The sequence below is a fragment of the Labrus mixtus genome, chromosome 16 (assembly GCF_963584025.1).
Source record: "Labrus mixtus chromosome 16, fLabMix1.1, whole genome shotgun sequence".
Lineage (NCBI taxonomy): Eukaryota > Metazoa > Chordata > Actinopteri > Labriformes > Labridae > Labrus > Labrus mixtus.
In genome coordinates this window covers 15772116-15790204 of record NC_083627.1, presented here as the reverse complement: position 1 = coordinate 15790204, position 18089 = coordinate 15772116, and the positions used below count along the sequence as shown (strand labels likewise).

Below are 18089 nucleotides of genomic sequence, written 5' to 3'. Positions count from 1 at the left end.
ACACGAAGCCTTTATAGAAAGGAGCGCGTGGATGAGAGGAGAGGAGAGGACGGCGGAGCGTGATCTTGCGTGTAAATGGACATGCTGAGCGACTGTCTCATGCGCCGCTGACGAGTGATTTAATATCGGCCGAGCTGGAGTGAGGAGCCGAAACACGTCATCCTCAATCTGCCTCCTCTACCCTCCTCTTCTCCTCTCCTCGCGGCCTCCGCGTCATCTCCCTCTGCGTTTAAATGAATAGAGGTTGATTACCGTTTATTGAGCTACGAGTCCACTGGGACAGCTGGTTTTGATCCCATGGAGAGGACGCGCTGCTCTCTTCAATAGCTCTTTGTCAGACGCCTCGCACACATCTCTATCTTTGTCTGCGTGGCCCTTTGGGGGCATCTGTGGCTACAAGGGAGGCGACAGTGAGACTGGTTATCAAATAAGGAGACTTAAAGCACTAGTGTGCGCATGGAGACATGGATGTGGTGTATCAAACATGGCCCGCAAACAGCATCTTCACGGTGCGAAACATCACACATGTTGCACGCAGCTTCAGCCTCAGTTTGGATGAACAGATTCTTGCTCTGTTTTGGGGGGTTTGAAAAAGTATATGGAGAGAGAAAGTCCACAAACTCCGGGTTTCCTCTCCCTCCTCGCACCGCCTCTCAGCATAGTGTGAGGCTCTGGTGCCGCTCAATGGGAGAATGGGGCAATTGCTGGTGGCTGCAGCACCAAGGGACGCGCCAGACCACCTCGGTGTGTGATATTCAACCATATTTATGGACAACGATTAAAGTAAACGTTGTTACAGGGGGGCAGGATAGATAGTCTAGCCTCTGCAGCTGCTCTTCGTAAATATGTGCAATAAGTTAGAGTCGCTTCACTGGCTCCAAAAGTAGACTCAATCGGCAAGGGAGAGGCCAATAAAAAAAGCTCCCTGGACGCAAATAAAACCCAAAGCGTCAAATATAGCCGCAATGAGATTTACTCGGCAGGGAAGCGGAGAGAGATTTGTCTGGATCTCTGGGACCGAGTTGAAAGCGTGATAAACCCACATCCCACCTTAACCGTTTGGGTGGCTGATGACACAAAGCTTGATCAAAAAGTGGGCGACAAGTGGGAGTTATTGGGTGGGAGACACGTTTCAGTTCTCGAGCTGAAAACCACACTTAAACAGAACGAGACCACGCGGCCTAATGTGCTGGGAATGTGCCAAGTTTCCACTCACTCGTGGATTATGCGCTGTCCAACCAAAAGGTATGAGTGGGCGAACACAGAGCCATGACTCACTGTCAAATTCATATTGTGGCCGTGGCAGTATTCTTGGCTTTTGCTAAAAATAGTGACCATTCTGTGGTGCCGAGCCAAGACAGTGATAAAACGGTTGCCTTGCTTTGCCAAAGGACCCGCTCTGGATGGCAAAAAATCATTGCAGCTCTCCCCCCCCCCCCCCCGAAAAGCTTGGCCTCTTAAATAACGCCACAAGCTTTTGTGATGAATGTCCACGGATACTAAAGGCAGAGAAAAAAAAAATCACGCACCAGTTACTGAGTCTCACCTTTCAGAAACACAGAAAGTAAATGAATAGTAATGATAATCTGTTGAATGCCCAGCTCCCGTTATAAGATTTCCATTTGCAATTAATCAAGGACAGAAAACCCAGAGTCAGTTAATTAGGCCTGCACCCCCGAACCCTTACACACACACACACACACACACACACACACACACACACACACACACACACACACACACGCACACGCACATACAAAAGGACAGAAACTTCACACAAAACGTTGTTCATTAATGTTAACTTTGGAAGTAAAGAATGTTAATAGCTAGGAATAAGAGAGGAAGAGTTAGAAAGAAGTACATCCCTGTGCGCGCACACACACACACACGCACGCACACACTCCCTTTATCCTTCATGGACTCAGCACATAATAATCAGCCGTCTGTTTGACCACCTCAACGTGTTTGTTTAAACACCCCAACACTTCCTTTAATCCACTCATCTCCTCTAAAAAAAACAAAAAAACATCTCATGCAGTCCTTAAATGAAACGCATCAACAGAGTCAAGGATAGACACGAGCTCGGTAGCAATTCCAGAGGATCCGCCGGCACCAAAATAGCCACCCAGCCAGCCACCTCTCCTCTAATAATAACTTTGGGTGCTGGAACAGCAACATCACAGCAAGGTTGATCCTAAAAAAAAATGCGCCTTTAGAATGAGTGCGTGTGTGTGTTGCTGGTGCTTATTTGCATTCAGTAAGGGATCGAGGAGGGTGGGCGGTGGAGTGGGGGGTAAGCCTGCTGCATTTTGCACGTCTTCAGCTGTACAGGAGGAAAGGGGGGGGGGGGACTTACCCTTTACTGAGGCGACCAGTAGCCCCATATATAAGAACAGCACCCGGCTCCAATGGTGCGCGTGCACTCCTGCCTTCATTAGAGCAAAAATTCGTATTCCGTCCCCTTTCCTGTATGCGCATTCCGGTCTCCTCGCGAGTCCCGTAGCTCCGTCAACGTTTGAAGCGGCGGTCATGGCAGGGGCTTTTTTTTTCTTCCTCTCTGGTCTGGCAGGCACGATAGTTCTCAGATAGTCAAAAAAGGGAGATTCACACGGTGTCGGCGCTGAGAAAAATCCCAATGCATGGAGGAGGCTCGGATCTCGCAGCTGGACTGAACCATGTCATGCGGGCACCGGGGGTTCGGAGTCTAAGTCTAACAAGATATATTTCACACCTAAAGGGGGGAGAAAAGGGAAGGATGTTAAAGCCAAGGGGTAGACGTGATTCAGTGGTCACTGATATACCCCGCACGCGTAAAAATCACGAAAATCCCTCGTCCACTCCACATATGTAACGATATCACCAGATATACGTCAAAAGCCAGGAGATCCCTCCTTCAGTTTGTCCAGCATCACTTATTTGTCCTTCTTATAAATGTATCTCCCTTTAATAACAACATTGGCGGTATCGATAATCCACGTTTTCAACTCGTCCTTAGATTCGAAGGGATGGAAAAAAGGATGATGGAGAGCCACAGAGGTTATCCAGATCCAAGGAATATCGCCTCGTTTTGAGAAGTTCTCGACCAATGTTGTAGCGTACTCACCGATCTGAGTGTTTAGAGATAAATGTGCAGTATGGATGTATTCCCAGTATCGAGCGCTGAGCCACAGCGTCGTCTCGGGTCTGTGCGACGCCAAGATTCAGACTGCAGACCTGCTCCTTCTCTGCGCGTCTCTCTCTCTCTCTTTCTCTCTCTCACTCATTCGCTCTCTCTCTCTCTCTCTCTCTCTTCCTCTCTCGCCCTCCCTCTCTCCTCCACTCTCAGCACCCTCTTTAGTCATATCATATGCCTACAGATATCTCCATTCACCTGTGACTAAGATAAACTGATTAGATGTAGTAAAAGGTCAATAATTGACATATTTTGCGATAAATGATTCTGTATATCCAACAATATTCTAATTTCATTAAAAATGCAATACTTTTGATGATACAAATTATAACAGATAATAATATTATGATATGAAGATGATATTAATATGAAACATTAAATCCACCTTGTTCCAATTTGTTATGGTAAGATTTAGGGCCTCACAACGAGGCCATTGTCTCCATCCATTAAGACCAATCATCGGTTTGGCCCAGCGGTTTAACATAGATGTCCACTTCCTGCTCACTAAACGTGAAATTGATGCTTAACAGGCTGGAACCCTCGCCAGTAAATTTGAATGTCATTTCCACTTTTGCATATGACCGGTGTAATTAGTTTTTTTTTTCCCGCAATGCGCCGCGCGTGGCAACAGTCTGGGTAATGAAATGCGCGTTGGCCTTCAACCCGACATGTATGATGGAGATCATAAAAACTCTTCCCCGCAACATTAAATTAAACTTCAGCGACACCTGAGAGCTCCTGATCCGGCTGTTCTTGGACACACAGCTACATTTTTCCGTGGAGATGATGTCTGCCTAACTAGCCTACTGTGCGTTAGGCTATGCCATGATATGATTTTAAAATGATAGGAAATACCTAAAAGTTGTAAATGTATATATGTGGACAGACAAGCAGGGTCATTCACGCATTAACTAGAGGCAACTAAACAGCACTATATTGAATTCAAGTTATGATAACTAACATGTTGTGTAAAGTCTTCTGGTCTGAAAGCCTAATGAAATCAATTTCACTAAAATCCGTCATTCTCGAATATGAACCGGTTGCCATGGCAGCCTCCGAAGATAACACCAGATATTGTTTCATTTCGAATAGCTGGTTCAAAATAAACCTGATCTTAAGTAGCCTACACGGCAAGCACATTTATGTGTGAAAAGAGAGAAACAATGATGCAATCAGAAGATCCTCGGATGCAGCTTACTCCAAAACAGTTTCCGGGCGCAGTCCCACCCTTTCCGCGCTCGTCCTGGATCAGTCCGCACGTGCCCACTGACAACTTTGATCGCGTTTGCAAAATCATCTGGAGGAGAACCAAAGAGGCTGAGATTCTTTGCAGAGGTTCGCATGAGAAACAGCAGAACAAGGACAAAATGGCTCAAGATAGTAAACAATGTAAAAGGTAAGGCTGAGCTGCATGGTCACACAACAACGCATCAATCATACGGAGAAAAAATCACATAGGCCTATATGCGATTGCACCTTTATTAAGGCTATATTTAGTAGGATAATACATTTTCAGATAGTCAGTCAGAATGTGTCTGTCATAATAACCATATGGATTTGCAACAAAAAAAAAAACCTTTTAACATAGACATTGGTACTCTTACATCAGGCCTTTGTAAGATCATAAGCCTGGACGAACTGCATCGTTGGTGTGATAACAGGAATGGCTTAATCTCCTTCAGTAGGTCTGATTATGGAAATGTAAAAAAGAAACTTCAGGGAAATGAAAATAGAACTTTAAATTTTGCTTTGTAGTTCAGGAGTAAAGGGCATTTCTTAGTAGATTAGATGGTTTAATAAGCTGTTGGCCTATAGTAACCAAACCATTAATTTATACTTTGATAGATCAGTTAAAGCAATTAAAAGGACAGTTTTGGGTTGACACTTCAACCATGTGTTTTTCATCAATTTGTGAATGTTGGCTGTCTATAAAAGATGTTACGGATACATAAAAATGCTTCTTGAGCTGAAAACTAAAGAAAACTAAAGGTAGGCCTACAACTAAACTGATGAAACAGATCAATGCCGGTGCTAAATTTATAAAAAAAAAAAATCTAACAGGTTAAATTAAAATGGCACAAGACATAAACACATCTTCTGTTTTAAACCAGCCTTGACACTTGCAAGACTATCGGTTACAGAGTCCAGCGTTTGGGACAAATCATATAAAACACTGTTAACAACCTTTAATCATTGTCTTTCAGCAATTTACAGTATGTTGCCTTCTGCAGTTAAAAGTGATCGTAGCTGAGGGCTGTTCAATTTAGTCTGGTTCTAGTTGAGGTTTCTGTCTGTTGACGGGCTGTTTATTCTTGCCACTGTTGTCAAGTGCTTGCTCAGTTTTAAAGGTCACATATTATAATCATTTTCAACAAGTTTAAATGAGTCTCATAGGTCCCCAAAACATGTATTTGAAGTTTCTTGATAGAAATCAACTCTTGAGCATGCCTATAAACCCATCTATTTCAGCCCTGCTCAGAACAGGCTGTTTCTGTGTCTGTAGCTTTTAATCTAAGTGAGCTGTGACTGACCATGCCCCTCTAAAAGGGTTTGGTGGCTTGGGCTTTCTTTAACTTAATTTATTTTAAAGGGAAACTCTGGTTTTACACTCTGTTATTTAGAGACACACCCGAATCAAACACATGCACAAACAGGACCTGTGGACAGTGCAGAGATGTCAGAGTGAGGCTGCTACACACTGCTATGCAGGGAGCGCACCAGAGCAGTCAGGGTCCAGTGCTTTGCTCAAGGGCACCTCTGGGCAGTATGAGGGCACCTCTCCAGCTACTAGACCAACTTCTATGTTATGATCGGCATTGGGACTTGAACCAGCAACCCCGCGGTCCCTACGGACTGAGCTACTGTCACCCCCTTGCAACATGCCCTGTTGTTTACAATGAGAAGGCAGTCTCAGAGGGACAGAACAAACACCTAGCTGGGGTATTGTCACCCAGCTTGGGGGAGGGGTTACAACCTTTATGATGTCATAAAGGGAAAATCTCCAAACGGCCTGTTTGAGTGCACATTTTCTGGAAAGTGGAGCAGGCAAAAGACAAAGAGGATGGACTTTTCTCATAATTGGGGGGTTTGTAGACAGGTTAAGGACACTTATCAGTGTTAAAAAAAAAAAAACAACAAGTGTGTTTGGCATTATATGTTACTGTAAAAGAAGTAAATGGCGAATGGATATTGAGGAGGTTGTAGAAGTGAGGTTGGGTTGATGGAACGATGTATAAGGACGATGTATAAGGAGTTGAAGCCTCTAACCCTGATCTTAACATTTCAGTGTAGATCAGGTGGGCTGCTGTGCGGTCACAGACCCACTGTATAATGTTAATGTACACCATCTGTTCACCGGCCGCCCGGAGCTTCCGTGACGTCCCCGTTATCATAAGCCTCCCTGGTCTCACTGGACCGTCTGTTCCGCATGGCGGCTCGACAGGCGACAGGCTGGTGACTAAAGAGTAGCCTCATTAAAAAGTCATGGTTTGAAGAAGGCGCTGCACCACAAATACAAGAAGGAGCTGTGGTTCCCACCATACGTCATATTTAAGGCTTCATGGGCTAAATTAAGAGTACAGTTAAATGAGGCTTTGCAATTGCAAGATTGTGCATCAACTGGTTAACCTATGGGCCTTTGATGTTAAAAGAGCAATCAGTTAGTTAGGTCAAGATATTTAGCTCAACCGATATTAATATTACCAGAAGGTTTGAAGCTTTTGATTCGACATGAACAAGCAGAAAAACTGTTCCAGTGCCTCCAATTAAACCTAATTTGTGCCTGTTCGGGATACAAGTGACCTTTTTTTTAAATTAATAATCAAAATAATGATTACCTTCTAAAAGAAATGTCACATGCTCCTAACATCCTTCAAAGAAAGCCTACATTTTCTAAGAGATGAAAATAATCAGACACTGATTTCCGGTTTTCACTTTCTTTGCAAAAGAAAAAAAAAACCCTATTGCATACAAGACACCAGGAGCAAGCTAACCTTGTCGCGATAGTAATTGTCGCTTGATGGACTGTCACATGTAAGAGCTGTGTTAACCAGGCAACACTCCCCCACATGTCTGTGTCCCTGCCTAGGACGGAGGGGCGGCAGAAAAAGACAGATGATTCGGGTCCGCACACACAGTACGGGGAGGACAAGCGGCAGAACACCACTGGCTTCATCCTTCCCTGCCCTTATCTCCCAGGCCGCAGACATTTTGCAAAGCCTTCACGGATACCGAGCCTTGTGATGGAGGGACAGATGAAGCGATATGAGGAAGAGGCAAAGGGGCAAAGAAACTCGGTGAGGATCATGACTTTAGAGACTAAAGTTCTTTTCTGTGTCAGTTAACACAACCTTCTTTAAAAAGCAAAAAAAAACATTTAAGTGATATGAATGATTGTGGCTGTTCTGTTCATGTCCATGCCAGGAGAATTTAGAAGACAAACTAAAGAGTTTTGAAATTTCCCATGAGACGATTTTGGTCCCCCAGTGGAGCAGCAGAAGAGACGCACAGAGCTCTGCACCTGAACCTGAACATCTGGGAGGAAATGTGGATGACTCAGCGCATGACAACAATGACTGCGAGGAGGAACACTCGTCTGATAAATTAAGCTCTGACAGCAGACAGGGTTCCCCGTCTTCTAGCACCGAGCAGGACTTTCCTCTTCTATCCACCATCAAGGCTGGCATTCAACCATGTCCCACGGAGCCTCCAGCCTCCGGGAAGATGCATGGCCAGTGGGAGATTCCCCTTTCACTCCATCCAAATGACATCCCCACTGTCACTCTGGCAAACGTCATGCCTGCCCATGTGCAGGCTTGTGTCCAAGTTAAAGCAATAGCACCTCAGGCAAACTCGGAGACCGACGTGTCACCAGCAGCAGCAGCAGCAGCAGCACAGATGCCGCAGGAGACCTATGACCTGCTGGCTGATTTCCCAGCTCTGGCGCCTCCGACGAAGCCTTTGGTGATAGGTGAAGTTCATGGCTATCCCAAGACCAAAAATGCAAAGGGGAAAAAAGGGTTTACTTGCCTACTAAATCCATGCCAAGAGAGCGGGGCTTCCCATCAGAGGAGGGAGGAAAATGTGCCCCACGAGGTCTCCTCCATCTGTGCAGGAGATCAGAAATCTGTGCCGGACCTCCAACCATTTGGCTTGACCAGCCATCGCAACTCTGCCACCATCAGCTGCGATGAAGAGAAGGGCCAAAACCATGAGACTCCTACAGGTAACAAATCTGTCGTGTCCCTCTGCATGGGTGTAACTCTTCACGAGCCTCTCCCTTCTAACAGTTTCTACGAACAATCTGGTCAACATTAACACAATCTTTTACCGCTTTGAAAATCCCTCTGGAATTGCAAATGCTCAAACTCACACAAACATACCTGTCCGAGAGTGTGTTATTGATATTAATGACACCGCCAGACTGGGCTAATTAAAGGCGTGAGAGAGGCAGCAGCACCTGGCTCTCTGAAGTTGCTGAGTGCAAATCTTTGCAAAAGTCAGACTCACAGAGTTTCCCCCCTTTCTTTCAGCCATGCAAGACTATTTGAATTAACGTGTTTTTGTGTCTTATAGACAGCTGATGGCTGCGCGTCACTCCTTTTTTACATGAACTTGAGATGTCCCTTTTTTTAGATTTATATTTTATGCTGTTATGCCTTTACTAGAGAGACAGGACAGTGGATAGAGACAGGAGAGAGAGAGAGAGTGAGGAATGGCATACAGGAAAGGAGCGACAGGCAACAGCCCATTTGTTGATATAGCAAACCAGTCAAATTATAAGAAACTTCTCAATCAGAGGGCAGTGTTCTGTTTCACATGTGATCCATGACAAGTCCACCCCACATGCAAATGCAAATTCCAACATTGTGTCCCTCAGCAATGTTTTAAATTAAAGCCTTCACTTTTACTGTCAAAAAACAGTAGACTTAGCATCGGTTATGCAGAGAAGTACTCCATCAGTTGCTTGACTTCATAATGAGGGGATTACTATTCAGAAGCAAACTGAATTACACGGATAGCCTTACATACTGGCTGCTGGTGCAGAACGGAAACAGTGGACGGAGATAGGAAATGAGTCAACAACAACCTAAGTACACTGTGTTCATTTGAAGGCCTGATATAGCTGGTACAGTACGTACAGTTTAAATCTCCTGTAACCTTTTCCACCGTTTCTCTGCTATTCAATGCATTATGTGATTATAACATAGTGTGTGACTTGGGCAAACCTTTATGGGAAAGTAATTGAATAGAAAAAAAAAAATGTTACAGACATATGTGGCTCTGTTTGAATTCTATATGTGTCCTACTGTAGCTAAGGGCAGCTCTGCATTGCTCAATAAAAGTGCATATGTGCCACACAGTGATGGCACTCCTCCAGTAGTTTGAAGTCAGTGCTGATATGATAGAATTTACTCACTGATAGCACAGCCCCTGTTGATTCAAAAGCACTCTTGTTGATTCCCCGAGGTAGGGACTGCAGACATTTCCCTCGCAGCATAACAGAACACAGCCCTATTAAGCATTACCCTCTGCTTCCCACTTAACATGACACGGGCCAGACAAGACGCCGTGCATGTGGAATGGGTTTAGTGCTAATCCTTGCCCTCTTGCTGTGCATATTGCAGTTGCAGGTACAGATGGCGTGGGTGGTAATGCCAGGTCCTGGGCTAGCGCTGCCAAGGCGGGCATGAAGCAAGCAGCTGCCCCTCAGGAGAAAGCCAGACCTTGTACCTTTCAGCAGATAGATACCATTAACAGAGCCAAAGGTAAGTTAAAACCTTGGCATCTTAATCCGGCAAGTGTGTGTATTGGGAGTTGTGTGTGCCGAGGGGAGGTTGGGTATTATGTTTCACGGTGGGCCACATGAAGAATTCATCATGATCATCACCAGTTGAGGGCATTTATTTTGCAACACTCTGCTGATGGTTACAGTGTCTCCTGTTACACTTTGTGCACGGGGCTTTAAACAGTTTTTGTGTGAGCCGTTTTTTTTTTAAACGTCAACATATCATTGTCACATAAATTATGCTATTCTGAATTATTTAAGATATGAACATGAGGCTACAGATGAGATTATTTGTTTGACTTTATCACACACCAAGGGTATGGTTCCTGTCTGTGACATTAATAAGTTAATTTGTGCCTTTGATCCAGCGTTACACTGAGCAGTAAGGGAACTCTGACACATTGCTACTGACACTATGAATTATAAAAAAGTTATATTGCAACAACGCGGACACATAGTAGTGTTTGTTCCAAAGCATGGATCCAGGTAAAAAATCATAAAAAGACTCTGGCTTTCTCTCTCTCCCTATACATACTAACGTCTAATGTCTTGTTGATTTTAACTTCCTAACAAAATCAAATCGAGCTTGTCAAAAGCTACTTGGGTTTTTTGTGTTGACTGTGAGCTGTCTTTCAAAGCACATATTTCCAAATTGGCCTCTGAACTCAAAGTGAAATTAGGATTCTATTTTAGAAATAAATCCTGCTTTTCCCTCTGAGCAAGTACACTTCTTCTGTCATCCACCTTTATTCCTTAGTTGGATTATGGAGATGGGCTGTACTGGGTGCCTCGGCCAAATGTTTATCATGTGTATCACCGTGCGTTGAGATTTGTTACTGTTTGTAGACGCCTGACTCACAACTGTGACCTGTATTCAAAATCTGATCGTCCGTCCTAAAGGTACGCAGGTACAGTAAATACACTGGCTGAATCTTCTTCTTGGTTTAGTTCCTTCTTATGCATGGTCACTCCTTCGAAGAAGCAGAAGCCACTATGCCTTGCGTTCATCATAGCAGAAGAAGTCACTCTTTATGTAAGCAGGTAAAAGCTACACGAGTTAGAGTGTGATAAAATACACGTTTCATACTTCTATAAACCGCTCGGGGGCATTCTGTGTTAATGAGGGAAATGTGTAACACCAATGATGTGTTTCAAGCTGAATATAAACACACTGAAAATAACAAAGAGATACACAAAGAGCTTTAGAAAGGGTTAGATAACTACTTGTTATCTGTTACTTGATGGTGCCAGAGCTCTGTTTGTTTTTATACAATAATATCACATCGATTATCAATAAATCTCTGTGCTCTTTGCTCCCAAATAACATCTAGTTGTGGGTTTTAAAAAAAAATGTCTTCACTGCACTTAGCGTTTCTCTCTTCCACTTATTTGTCACTGGGAATCTTTCTTTTCAATCATCAAAATTACCCTGACATCACAGATACTGCAAATTAGTTTAGACGTGTATCTGCACAGTCTACCTGTCAAATTATGTTTTTAAATTTCGCAGTATCAGATTTGCAAATCTGAGAAAGCCACGTCCTAAATGTAATGATCCAGTCAGCTTCCTCTCTGGAGAAGCTGCCTCTCTCATGCAGGATGTTTCAAGTAATAGTCCAAATTGAAAGGGGATGACGCAATATTATAAACAAGTTAACAAAGTGTTTAGAAGATGCTGTGAAGACACTTTGAAAGTTGGTGCATTTAGGAAATAGGCACATCTGAATGCATCTAATAATACTCGTAAATCCCAATCAGTGTTCAAGTATAAATGGGAGAACTAATGATCCCTTGAGACTTTTTTTTCTCATATTAGCAGCTACTGTAAAGTAGAAATATTCTCATAGGTTCATCTTTTTTCTTTCTACTTTTTAAAAACTATTTTGTCCTTTCACAGCCAGGTATACTGTCACGCAGAACATGCCTCCTTCCCATCAGGCAGTGTGTCCGTTAATGACAGGTGCGTGCCACGGCCCTCGACCACGACACCCAAACCGGTTTGTTAGACCTGGTTACCCTCATCCGCAGCAGGTAAATATGTAACTAAGATTTAAACTTATTAACAAACGCACACTACTGTAAGCCAATATGTGCAGTACAACATGACACATTTATATGTAAAATTGCTGTTTAAGACAGTGGTTCTCAACTGGTGGGTCGGGACCCAGAGGTGGGTGGCAGAGCCATTTTCAATGGGTCACAAATGTGTGCCTGGAAAAAAACGTGTAAAAAAGTTTGTGAAGCTCTTTTTAAACATGTTTGTTTTGTTCAGTTTCTTGCTTCTGTCACATGGTTTGTACAAACTGAGGTCCAAACTGCAAAATATCAGACATTTGGGTTGCGATTTTTCATGCAGGAGTTGGTGGTGGGTCCTGAGGCCAGACGAGTTTAGAATCACTGCTCTAAGATGTCTGTGTAGGTTCTGGGTCATCCAGTTCATGGTCAATTCAAAGCTTGATCCAAAGGCAACTGGACTGAGTTTATTTTAACAAAGTGTACAATGTAATAACAATACACTCTCCATCGATGGTTACCTATGTTAATGGTTTAAAATGACACCTATTGAAAACAGTACTCGAAAGCTAGATTCCTAAACAGGAATGAAGGGGGAGATTTTCTTTGAAGTGGATGTAACTTCCCAGTGATCTACACCCTCACAGCTTTACTCATCCACTGTTAAACCCAGATCTCAATCCAGCAAAGCTGATGCGACTACACAGCTCCTCTTTACTTTTGAACTGTCCGTGAACCACAGAAAACACCAGAAGAAAATACTTGTGACACGTTGTAGTTTTAAAGTATATGTAAGTAAAAAAAAAGAACGGTTGTTATGGTCTGGGACTTATATATTCAGAGGGCATTTGAATCATCTCAGTGCTTCTTTCAATGCATTCTGAAGTAATTTCAACCTTTAACCCATTTTAAAAAAATCAGTTTGGTTGAGATCTGACTGGCTGCCTGTTTAAGGATCCTCATTATGAAATATTGAATTAAAATACAATTGTGGAAAGCAAACAGACTTAATAAAATGATAACATTTTACTCTTCTAGCATGTATTAAATCACGCCAGAGGGCGTTTTTTTTACATGAGGGACCTGGGCCTGGATCTGAGTATATTGACCCTAAAGTCCAGCTTGTTTGATCAGTGTGTACACAAACATGTCGTGCTTGGGTACCACTCCCGAGTCCGCTTGAACAGGTGGACTCTGACAAGATTTATGTGTACTCGAGCAAGATTCAAATGACATAAACGCAAAAAACTCAAACAAGGAAGTGGACCGCTACATGACTTAATTCTAAATGGCTCATGCGGCTTCACAAATCGTCCTCTGAGCTGCACATTAAATGTAGAAGTAGAGAGATTTAAGATTAAAATTTTGTAATTGCTAAAATATTTAATTGTTAATTATTACTTTTCATTATTTTTGTACTATTTGTTATTATATGCTTTGGCAATATATCTACACATGCATGCCAATAAAGCTATTTGAATTGAATTGAGCAGTTTGCTGTATCGTATTGTGGTCATAACCAAGTGTACTTGGGCACTGAATGATGTTTCTTATATGAATGCAGACCAGCAGGGGAGAGGGGAGAGAAAGGGAGGGAAGGGGGGAGCCATCGTGCTCGGGCATGGTATGAAACAATCGTGCCAAATGTGAAAACGCCCAGAGCATGGCTGAGAGCTGTCTAAGTAATGCAAATATGTGATAATGTATGGCATTTCAATTAGAAGTTTTCTGTTTTGTGTCATTAAACAAAGGGCGGATTGACCAAAGCAGAAAGCGAGATCCAGCTTTCTGCTGATAGATGTAAAATATCTCTGGCTGACTCATTTAAACTATCTATCACATCTTCTTAGACCATTTAGAAAGGACCAGGCAGCCAGATAATAATGTTTATTACTACTCGAGTAAATTGTGTTTATAGATGTCATGATCACTGCAGGAACTGTAATTCCTATTACCTTCAAGCTGAGATGTTTGTAGCTCAACTCTTGTAAAGTTGGGCTTGGATTTTCTCTCTAAAAACTGAACATAAATCAAAAGGAGTCTATCCTGTGAATAGACTCACTTCTAACAACGTGTCTGCGTGTGAATAATGGCTGCCACTTGTCCCCTCTATCTGTTTCGAGCGTAGTCTTTGCACGTCATAAACAATCAACGCTATGCTCTCGCAAGATGCAGTATGCACATGTACAGCAGGGGCAGTGTAGAGGCAGGGGGCGTGTGACAGGGTCAACACAGCAGCAAGGATTACAATGGCTGAAATTTTTGAAAACAAGCTGATGGGCAATGTTTGCAATTACCCACATCTGTATGATGTAATATGCATATCAAGCTAGCATGGCGATGGATATGTTCCGTTTTAAAAGTTGGTATGGAAACCTGCACAGTTAAATAAAAGCAAGACTGGAATCGTTATGCTCTCTCACATACCGTCTACGTTTGCAACACCTTTTCTGCTTTGAATGAACATAAATTAACAGCAGAATTAACACAATAGTATCCTTCTCAAGTGTCTTCATGTCTGTCTTAGGCCTGGCTCACACTGAAGGATATCTGGGCCGATTTGAGGTCTGATTCCTCTTTCCGGACAGTTGCAGGTGTCGCTCCCGACTCAAGGCTGCTTGGAACGGATTATCTGCCCAGATTATCTTGTAGTGTGAGTGGCATAAAGTTCGTCCCAGATCTGCTCGGTGATCGTCGAGGATGCCCGATTTATTTCAAACATGTTTGATATTTAGGAACTAAAATCTTGACGATTACGTCATGAACGCATCGGGTGAAGTCGCGCAAGACGACAATATAATCATAACATATCTAACAGTCCTCGTCTCCTCAGCCACCTGCAAGTCCAATACGCCGGCGTTTCTTTTTTTTTGGAGGTTTCGGTACACAGGACGGCACAGATCATCAGTGCAGCACTTTTCTGAGACATTGTATCCATCTATGATTGTAGCCTATCAACTTTCCTATCTAGGCTACTTCAACTTCCACTTCCTTCTCTTTCACAAACAGCCGTCCGTTGAAGCCCGTTGGAGTTTTCGAAATAAACTATATTAACAACTGTCAACGTTCCGTCCCGATTCCACTCGTACAGTGTGAGCTCTCAGGTCGTACCCGCCAAAAGCCAATTGGGGGAAAAAAATTGTACAGTGTGAGCCAGCCTTTAAACATCCCACATGGCCGTTTCATATGGCCTTAACGCTCCCTCTACAGGAATCCTCCAGTCACAAGCGTAGTGCATAGTCAAGTATGTGAACAGTTCTGGGGTCTCACAAGAGTGCGTAGAATCCGTACTAAAAATGTACGTGCGCCAAAAACCCGGAAATGGCGTGCGCACAAAATGATTCTGATTTATAAAACCGTCCGTACGCACACCTGCACGCAATGTTCCCTTTGTAAATCACGATCCACCTGGAAATGTGCGCGCGTAGATTAGTCCCATGTTCCGCCCTCTACACGCCCACAAACAACCATAAACGGTCAATGCAAAGCAGCTCGTGAATGAAAATTCAAACAAACGAGGGAGCGGAGCAAAGGTTTCCAGCGCTGGATCACGGCGAAAACAGGAAGTTTAGACCAGGAAACGAAACTTTCTGACCCAGAAACAGAGGAGTTTGCGAATGAAGTGAAGGATAAAATGGACATATCGGTAGTTTACTGCAGCAGGAGGATCACAAACTTCAGAAAAACCAGAGAATGACACCACGTCGCTGCTGCATTCACGCTGTCCTATGTGCCAAAACATCCACCGTTCATCATTACGCACGAGTATATCTGCAATGTTTACGGGACCCACACTGACTTCTTCATATTGTCAGAGTGCTCACGTCAGTCAGCAGTCTGCCTCACTCTATCATATTAGTAATCAAAAGTTTGATCAACTAACAAAAAACGTTTGATTGTTGGTCACATTTTTTCGTGGGAAACTCCGGCTGCTCTGTGACTCATTATGAGGATATATAGGCCTAATGATTGTGTCAGAGATGCCCCGACTTAATGGCCACACTTGAATTATTTACAGAATAAATACGTGCAGCTGATGATGTGCTGAGTGGAGGAGGCGAAATGTGTGAAGCCACCGCCGTGTCTCTGTGCGTCTTGACGCAGTCATCTTTATTAAAACTAAAAACCACACTTGATGATAAATGCACGATATTGAAAGATATTAACGAAAACTGGAGGCTCTATGGTCTTTGTGTTAGTCTAATGTTTAACTCTACATCAGTGATTACATTAGTGTACAAGTCCGGTCCTCTGAGGTCTGTTCGGGATAATGAAGGCGAGACGGTGCTGATATATGTACCTATGTGGCGGACTTTTATTTTTTATTTTTATTTTATGTTTATATATTGTCATAATGAAAGTTACTTATTGGAAACGGCTCACTACATGCGCGATTATAGCCTAAATAAAACCATCAGTTTGAATGATTATGATGACGTGGATCTGTCAGTAAAGTTTGATATTTGGTGAAATAAAATGTGGAAGAGACATCAATATGTATCTGCAGGCTTCAATTCACCACTTCACCGTCTGTGTCGCCAATTTCCCATGCCTTCAAAATGTATGTACGCCTGGGTCACAGTTTGCTTACCTGTGCGCACATTTTACTGTCAGGTTTGTTTTTATAGATCACAAACTTTGCGTGGGAAAAGGCGTACGCCAGTTTCAGACCCCGTTTTGTGCGTACGCAATGGTTATAAATGAGACCCCTGTTCATTACTCAGACAGTTGTGTAGGTGAAAGGCAAGGTTAAAAAGCAAGTATATCTTCGGCCTTGCAGCATGTACTAACAGCTTGCAATGCTGATAGAGATTTAGAATCTTCTTTATATATAGGCCCTGTGTCCACCTAGCGGTTTTATTTTTTTTTTCGGGCAGAAAAGCACTGGCTGTTCGCTCGGGAACTCTCGTATGAAACGTTTGTGCACTGAGAATCAAACACACAAAAAAGGCGGAACGCTCGGAAAGAAGACGCTGGGCGCTGCACTTTTTCTCCAGGCAATCGCTTTCTTCTGTGAATACTCTCTACTCATTGACAACAATTGAAAAAAAGACGCTGGTGCTCCGGAAAAAAAAACACTAGGTGGACACAGGGCCTTATTCCACTGTTCTCAGTAAAATAGACTTTGAAAATAATATGTCAATGGCCATATTGATATCACTCTAGCAGCAACAACTCTTTAGTACAGTTTATCTAAAATAATGTGTCACCTGGCTCTGTTTTAAAATTCTGTCCAAAAAAAAAAATGAATGAACGAATAAATTAAATTTTCAGTGACAAAAAAGACCTCGTAAATGTGTGCACATTATTAAAGGAAAACTCAGTGTTAGAAGACAAATCTGGAAGAAGCAGCTCTGCACCACAAACTTTATTTTTTTCCTGTTGATACCACGCTCGTGCTAGTTGCAGCAGTTAAGGGAGTTCGCATCACGCACAGGTAGAGGTAGAGAGTGTGGCCCTGGTGATACATCTGTGAACACAAAGCTAACACATTTATTATAGAGAGCTTTGGACGTTTACCTGCCCCTGACAGTGTTTTCTGTAAAAAAAGAAGAAAAAGCTGTTTTTTGAGTGTTCTTTCTTGCCGTTCTTTTTAGATTTCGTGTGTGTGTGTGTGTTTTTTTTGGTGTTGATTCAGGTGGGAGTTTGCAGTGTAGAAAAATGTGGAAAACAGAGCTCCATATTTTTAACATCTCCATCTCTTCCTTTTTTTTTCCCCACCGCCTCTCCTCGCTCTGCCCTTTGCGTCTCTGACCTATTTAAATTTGGGTTTGCTCTTTCTTATAGCATATGCGATGGTGACACTGACGGCAAGGCTTAGTGCACTTTGAGGTTTTGCCCCTTTGGCCCCGGCACTTCCCAGCCAGAAGGATCATTACTGAAGCTGCAATGCACATTCCCCCTGGGTGGAGGTGGCAATACGGGGGTCTCCCGGTGTCAGCTGAGAAATGATATGCAAGGAGGCAGCCGCAAGAGAGAGAGAGAGAGAGAGAGAGAGAGAGTGAAAGAGAGGGCGACAGAGACTGTAAAAGGCGTGATGGTGATGGAGAGCGACATTATAAAAGTTTTATTTTTGGCAGCAAAACAGCTGATGCAGAGATGAAAGTAAATGTTTAT

At 43.1% G+C, this 18089-nt stretch overlaps 2 protein-coding genes across 2 annotated transcripts in view; one reads left to right on the top strand and one right to left on the bottom strand.

Annotated features, from left to right (window-relative positions):
* Positions 1-3203, bottom strand: part of csmd2 (CUB and Sushi multiple domains 2) — a 220753-nt gene extending 217550 nt beyond the window's left edge. The window contains exon 1 of the mRNA XM_061060012.1: positions 2357-3203. Within this exon, the coding sequence (XP_060915995.1) occupies positions 2357-2531 (175 nt within the window). The 5' untranslated portion in view covers positions 2532-3203. The remainder of the gene's footprint in view (positions 1-2356) is intronic.
* Positions 3204-7239: 4036 nt separating this feature from the next.
* On the top strand, positions 7240-14543 carry LOC132991512 (uncharacterized). Its single transcript, XM_061060295.1, has 4 exons — positions 7240-7467; positions 7595-8396; positions 9799-9939; positions 14500-14543. The coding sequence occupies exons 1-4, from the start codon at positions 7240-7242 to the stop codon at positions 14541-14543; spliced, it is 1215 nt and encodes a 404-aa protein (XP_060916278.1).
* Positions 14544-18089: the final 3546 nt, after the last annotated feature.

What these genes read in the sequence shown, in the direction of transcription:
- LOC132991512 (XM_061060295.1), top strand. Translation starts at nt 7,240, where the DNA reads ATGTCTGTGTCCCTGCCTAGGACGGAGGGGCGGCAGAAAAAGACAGAT. An exon ending in CAAAGGGGCAAAGAAACTCG is followed by an intron (nt 7,468 to 7,594) that starts GTGAGGATCATG and finishes TGTCCATGCCAG; the next exon opens with GAGAATTTAGAAGACAAACT. An exon ending in TACCATTAACAGAGCCAAAG is followed by an intron (nt 9,940 to 14,499) that starts GTAAGTTAAAAC and finishes TGTCTGTCTTAG; the next exon opens with GCCTGGCTCACACTGAAGGA.